The sequence below is a fragment of the Emydura macquarii genome, unplaced genomic scaffold (assembly GCF_026122565.2).
Source record: "Emydura macquarii macquarii isolate MOO-44397 ecotype Brisbane River unplaced genomic scaffold, CSIRO-AGI_Emac_v2 contig_71, whole genome shotgun sequence".
In the NCBI taxonomy this organism is placed as follows: domain Eukaryota; kingdom Metazoa; phylum Chordata; order Testudines; family Chelidae; genus Emydura; species Emydura macquarii.
In genome coordinates this window covers 6,306,805-6,314,172 of record NW_027130208.1, presented here as the reverse complement: position 1 = coordinate 6,314,172, position 7,368 = coordinate 6,306,805, and the positions used below count along the sequence as shown (strand labels likewise).

The following is a 7,368-nucleotide window of genomic DNA, read 5'->3' as shown; positions in this document are numbered from 1 at the left end:
AGTGGGTTTTCACGGGCCTCCATCCTAGGCTGTGGTGCAAAGCGAGAACCACGGCTTGTGCACAGAGCGGGGAGAAGGAAGAGACACCGACCTCTGGAGAGGTGCCTACACTGTGAAAGCTCTTCAGGGTTCCATTGGCGGCAGAGCAAGAGAGAGGCACACAACAGCAGGGAAAATACATGAAGAAACTGAATGCCTGTCTTTAAAAATCTGGGACCACAAACACATTCATGCATTGATGGTAACTATGGCTATGACATGGCATCACTACAGAGCAGAGTTAAGGTTCTTTGCGTATCCTTCCGTTAACATGTTGGGATTTCTTGTACATTTAACCTTAACTCTCCTGGGGTTTTGGGATAGGTACCACAGTCTTGTAATGTATTTTATGCTAAATTACTGATATACTCACTGTGCAAAACTGAACATTGTTTTGGTCTGGGATGACGGAAGAGGCAAGCATGACCATTGTAATTACAGATGTCTAGACTTCTACCCTTCACTATGTTTGTATTCAAACAATCTGTATAATAAAAAAAGGCTGAGTCCAGAACTGATGTTTCAAAAACGTAAAACACTGGACCCAAGAGAATTTTGCGTCCTGTTCAGATAATAAAAAAAAAACAAAACCCTCCTAGATCAGCCAAATTGTTGAAAAACAAATGAAACATAGTCCCACAAAAACCTATGAGCCAGTAATTCACTTTTATGAATGAATTATAAATCCTCCCCTCCACCTGTCCCTTCCTCCCCCCGCCACATCCAAAAAAAAAAATTGCGCTCAACTTATAATGTAGAAAAGTTCAGTGTGTAACTTCATTAATTAGATTGCACTGACACTGGCTGCAGTATTGTTACAGTATCATGGTAGCTAGTGGAATTAACGAGGCAATTTGGGACTAAAACTCCCGAGGGGTCAGAGTGGGAAATGATGGGTTGAAATTCCAGTTTTAATTTAAGATTAGTCATTAAGAATTAGTCCCTTTGTTCTATAAGTTTTCCTACTGTTTTCTGATCAATTTCTAAACTTCAGTATTCTTCAGAAAAGCAGCCAGTTTCTCTGTGCTCTCACAGTAACATATCAGTCACTACTGATCTAGTACCAGGTACTTGCTTAACAGCGAAAGGATTTGCTTCATGTTTGGACAGGGGAAAAAACTATAATAGGAACAATGCTGCTGGTGTTTCTGCATATCTTAATTTGGCTCTATTAGCTCCATTTAGTTTATTATATTTGCATATATTTTTATTAGGATGCCTGCTTCACTCCTCAGAATCTACAAAACCTTATTGGGGAAGTGCCTTCATTCAACTGAAAGGTATTTTAATAGCCCTTTAAAGGTGCTGCTGTCAATTTGACGAGGTTTTTTTTTTTATTTTCAAAATCTTGGACTTTATTGCTAATTTTAACTGAGCTGAAATAATGGCTTTTTGCAAAGCATTTAATATTTTGCTTTTTGGTCCTGCACATGTTCAGCTGATTTTAACTATAGCTTCTTTAAGTAGAGTCTGAGGCCATGCTAGCATCATCTCCCTTGAGAACTATTATACTCAACCTGCTATTTCATGAAGGAGAAGAAGCTGTTTTTTCTATTTGTCACTTGCAATCTGCAGCCGCGCCTCTCCTGTTCTGTGCTTCATTACTACACGTTCAGATCTCCTTCAGCTTAGGGGAAGGAAGAGAAAAAAAAGGCAAGATCTGCATTTTTTCTCATGGGTAACATTGTTGGCCTGGCTAGCAGTAAAATAATACAAACAACATTATACCTTCGCTGAAGAAATCTGAGTCTAATTTAAAAAGCTGCACTGGTTACCAAACGAATGCTTACTATGCACCTGCAGGTTTAAACAGCGGATGGCTCAAATCAGAAACAAACGGCCATTCTTTTTTTCACACAGCCCTCCCAACTCACAATGCTTTCTACAATCCTTACACGCCCGCTGATTACAGCTATGTCAACTCTTCCACTGAACTAAAAATGGCGCCAATGCTGAGGATCAGGTGTCACTAAATAATGCATGTTTGTTTTATTCCATCTTCGCCGCTCACACCATGTTCCTTTGGTTTACAAAACATTTGCCCTGCATGAGTTCTGATGCAGCTGTTGTAATTAGCTATTTACCCCCACATGTTACTTTTTTGGCACAAGTCTCTATGACTTCACTGCTTTCCATGCAGGGAAGTTTTAAGTTAGGGAAACTGGATTATTTAAGGACTTTTTTTTTTTTTATAGTGAAAACACAATTTCAGGCTGTTGAACAGCTACTCAGCCACATAAAGATGCATGAGAAGGAGGATCAGTATTTTTATGAGCATATTCTTTCTTGAGAGCAGCAGATCTCTGGCTCTTTGCTATGATTCACAGGAATCTCTGTGCCAAGTCAGAGCAGCAAGCTGCGAGTTTTGTGATATGTCCCAAGAAAGATGAATCCTCCCAGACTGATTGCTGTCATTCGAGGGACAACACCTGCAAACAATCTGAAAGAGAAGAGGAAAAAATGTTTCATATGTTGTTGTGGATTAGCACTGAGCAGATGTTACACTTTTGGTCACTCACACACACAATCTTTTAGTAGGCTGCATACACAAATTTTATCTCGCTGATTTCTTAGCTGTGTTCATGAAGAATTACCTCCTATCTAAAGCACGTGGATCGCCTCTATTACTGAAGTATCTGAACACCTCACAGTCGTTAATGTATTTATCATCAACAATCTGGTGAGGTGGGATCCCCATTTTACAAACACAGAAACCGACGGAGTGAGAGTAGAGTGCTGCGCTGCACTGCGCTGGAGTGCAGCGGAAACGTTTGGGAAATACAGAAGGCAAAGAGATTCGCTCTTAAGTGCCCTGCGTGGACACTGCTGGCGCAAACTAAAAGGTACGTAGTTCATGTTTATAATAAAGTCCATTTGAAAGAGGATATGTTAATGCAAACTAGGAACCTTTCAGTTCACACGAGCTGCGTCCACACGGGGCAGTTACAGCATAATGCTTTGCGCTCTGCAATCCACATCCCCTAGTCTGTACTGCGGCACAGTGTAGACACAGCCTACGACCCAGATCCTCAAACGTATTTAGGTGCCTAACTCCCATTGAGAATCTGGGCCTAAAAGCCTTGCTCAAGTTCACACAGGAAGCCTGGCAGTGCAGGCAACTGCAGCCAGGTCACCTGATTTCCAGACTAGCACCCTAATCGGCGAGCTATCCACCTCCTTCAACCACACAAATCATCAACCTTCAGGAGCTGAAGGGCAGTTCCCAGCAGTATTTTATAGAGAGCAGGGAGAACAATCAAATACCATATCCAGGCTTGTCACCAGTATATGTACTGCTCTCCGTGAAAGAGGAAACGGAGGTAACAGCAGAACTAGCACAGACAAGGATTTGGAAGACTAATAAACTATCTACAGTCACTGCAAAGTAACAAAAACACGAAGGGCAAAAACTACCCAGTCTGTCTATGAGAAGCAGAGGAGGAAAACCACAGTCAACTCTAGTCTGGAAGGCGTCCCTTTACCTCAGTGAGCAAATCACCTTCACATACTACTGAGCAAATGTCACTCTTCCAGCGTTTGATTTCAAAGCCTGTACAACGGTAGAGCAGCAGCAGCGGGAAGACCAGTCACAGCACGACCTGCTAACACTCAGCCAAGGCGAAGTCGTTCTATTTGTAGGCCTGATCCTACTGCCCGTCTGTAACCGTGACAGCCCTTGGAAGTTCACAGGAGTTCAGCATCAAGGACGAGATGGGTGATAAATTACTTCACCCATTATTGGGTTTGTGAACCTCAGGATAAATCACTGTAACCCTACACACGGGTGATCTGCCCTCCTCCACTGAATGTAAGATTTTAAATGTTGGGCAAGTAGTTTTAGGCCTATGTCCCTTTAACCTGCTCTTCCTCGTTTGAGCACAAAGCATGGGTGATTGTGCACATTACACAGTGTGTGATGTAAAAGTGACACTCACTGAGGTGGGTTAAAGGTCACGATTCTGCTGTCCTCGGCTTCTGTGGCCTGGCCTGGCCAGGAACGTTAATCTAATGGAGTCAAGAGTTTCAACTGCGTAGTTTTCACACCACTATTGCGAGTCATTCCTGGGTAATACAATGTTAGACCTGGGGCATGTGAGATCATTGTGCACATTCCCATGGCAATTCAGGGACCCTTTCTCTCTTAATCCTCACTGCTCGTTAGACACTGTGCTTGGTAAACCTCCAACTGCAGTCGCTTTGGTTTTTGTGGTAATGATCTTTGCTCCAGGGCCTGGAGCATACAAGCAGATGGAAACGTTTTATGGCTGCACTAGACAGCAGTTGGGTCTATTACCATAATTATAGCTTTAAAACAGAGTAATTTGTACTAGGCATATACTGACAGCACTCACAGGGTAAATCCTACGGTACAACATAGTTCTCCAGCTACACATCATCCTTCTCCTGTGGAATGACACAGCCTTTTACCGATGCACTGCAGGCATTCGTTTACAGTATAATCCATCACAGCCACAGCTATTACATAAGCCAGGGTGAATAACTTTGAGTTTGTTATCTAGCAGCTGCATCTCTGACCACATTTTACTGCATCCCCCTCAGCATCCTATTGATTTCCTTCTGCTCGCACGTATCTGCCTTTAACTACGGGGCAGTCTCAGGCCTGGCTTACCAAGATACTATCTTTTCCTCTGTTGCATGGCAAAACTGATGGACATCTAAGACACTGGACTGAATCTGGAGATCTGGGTTCTCTTCCCAGCCCTGTCCCAGACTGTCCCGTCAGTTACTCAGCTAACCTGTCAGTGCCCCCCTTCCCCTTCTGCCAGCTGAGTATAATCACGTGTGTTTTCTTTCATGCTTTGTCTATTTAGACTGGGCAGGGGCCCCCGCACTATGTGTTTGTACAGCCCGGCCCTGATCTTGGTTGGCGTCTCTAGCCACGGCTGTCATGCCAATAATGATAACAAAAGCTTGGGTAGTGGGCTTAAGTGGTATTAGCGTCAAAGATCAAAGCCGAGCATTTTAACTACAAAGATACTCAGGTGTAAGTGAAGCGGTTGTACTTTCCCAGTCTCGGTGGTGAACTGGTTAGCAGAAATCAGATACAGTACGCTCCCGATTTTCCAAACCTCGGCATGAGCCGAGTCCCCAGCCTGGCAGACACGGGAGGGTTTGGCTAATGCAGCGGTGCAGATATTAGAGGAGAGATCCCTGGCCGTAGGGGCGGCCACCCTGCTGCTGAACGGCTCCTCCAACTGCCCTCTGCAGCTCCCGCAGGGCTGGTGACACCCAATCCCCGCAGCCACAAGGTGCAGGGAAGGCTGGAGCAGAGTCCTGGCCGAGGGGCTGGCTCGGCTCTGCCCCACCAGAACCACAGCCACCCACCCACATCTTGTGCCTACAATAACTAGGAGGGCAGGGTCACAGGAGTGAGAAGTCGGAGCCATGACACCGGAGCTGCAGAGGGCTCCTGCACTGCTGCTCCTGCCCGCTCCATTATCCAAACTCTCGGTTAGCCAGAGACAATCTGCCTGCCCAGGACTTGACGGCTAATCCCGAGTCCACTGTACAATTTCCAAAGTGAAGCATCACCAGCTGTACTTTATAATGCCCAGCTGCAGCCTGGCACCCCAATTTATAGTGTCGAATGGTTCTCTTCTGTTGTCCATATTCCCATTAGTCATTTCGAAGGCAACGCTTCACCAGTGTTTTCCAAACCCTGGACTATTCATTCCCAAATTCTTGGCTCCTAAAGTCCCTCAGAACTTGCAGGACAGGGACTCTTCTTACAGTTTGAAACAAATCCCTATTTCAATAGAAATGATCAGGCCACGGCCTGAAGTAACCCATTGGAAAAGCCCCATTACGCAGCACTACAGGTTAGTACAAAGCTCTGGCGGGCCTGCAGATGCTTAACCTCTGCAATTTTGGCCATTAAACCTCATTCTGAACCCAAGCTCCAGCATCAAACAGACCCCTCCCCTCCTTGCTGAACTCCAAGCTCACACATTGTTTTAAGAGTCATTACAACTCCAAGCTGGGCATGCATAACACAGCTTCACATGCACTGGGACTCCAGAATCCACTGGGGGCTATCAAGAAATCCACTACTATACACTGAAACGTTCAGGTGAGAGGCTACCCCCAGTCCTGTCTCAGGGATTGGTGTGAAGTAGGGGGCGGTTTCAAAATCACAGTCCGTACTCTGATTTTAGTGTCTCTGTTTTCATTGTAGCGTGAATGTCAGAATCCTAAACTCAGAGCCAGAACTCCTCATAGTGCTCTTTTTGCATTGCCTCAAGCAGGCTGACGTCTAGTCTCTATTAACATTTGGGAAACTCAGTACCACCGCTGGAAGGAGACTGCAACAGGTGCAATACCGTGTGCGCGTGCCCACCAATTGGGAAGCTTTGCTTAGCAGTCACACTAGGGGGCTGGGAGCTAGGACTCCTGGTGTATAGTGCCTGCTATGCTACCAGCAAGGAGTGCAAGCTCAGGCAAGTCATTTCCCCTCCCTCTTCCTATGGGTAAAACGACACTTGCCAATCCCACAGGTGGGCTGCAGGGCTTCACCAACAGCTATAAAAATGCCACGAGTTCCTTGGATGAAAGGTGTTGGAAAAGTACAAGGCCTATAAAAATCTCTCCTTGTGCATGCAGCTCAGAAATTGCTCACCTAAACTCGTATTTGCACGTGCAAATAACTGTGGCTACATGCATATTGCTCCTTTAATCTCACCCATCTTCTGTCCACTGAGAAATAAGCATCAATGCAGCTCACTCTCTCTCTTGCGGACAGAAAAGGATGTTCATTTGTTGGCATGAAGCACATGGATTTACTAGGTGCAAAACAGGAAGTGAACGCTGCTCTCTGGTTTTAATGACGTGGCAATATGCAATGCATCTCTCTGCCCCCCAAATTCCTTCTCTTCAAACCCGAGATTCAGTAGAGAAGCCATATCTTATTTTACATTGCAGCCAGCCAAAAAGCCCGACACTTTTTTTGGTTTTGATTAATACATTTATAATTGGCAGCAGGCAAAACCGCCTCTGCATTTCTTTTTCCCAAGACTTTCTTCCTTCACGTCACAGCTGATACAGTTTGGCCATTTTTGTATTTTTCCATTCTCAGGACTGCTTATAATTTTGATTTCTATTGGGTGTGCAGGTTTCAGAATATTTATATTGCCCTTTGGTTCCATTCCATGGGCACAACTTGAAGGCAGAGTTTAATTTCTGGTTGTCTAAAGTGGGCCTGGAAAGAAGACAAGTTACGTGCCACAGACGGGGAGATTTAGACATCTAACAGGAGTTACGTGCCTAACTGCTATTTGTTCCTTTGGAAATATGCATATACAGTGTGTACAG

At 44.9% G+C, this 7,368-nt stretch overlaps 1 protein-coding gene across 1 annotated transcript in view; it reads right to left on the bottom strand.

Annotated features, from left to right (window-relative positions):
• Positions 1-652: 652 nt before the first annotated feature.
• Positions 653-7,368, bottom strand: part of SLC25A26 (solute carrier family 25 member 26) — a 119,796-nt gene continuing 113,080 nt past the window's right edge. Inside the window, exon 10 of the mRNA XM_067542095.1 lies at positions 653-2,479. Within this exon, the coding sequence (XP_067398196.1) occupies positions 2,383-2,479 (97 nt within the window). The 3' untranslated portion in view covers positions 653-2,382. The remainder of the gene's footprint in view (positions 2,480-7,368) is intronic.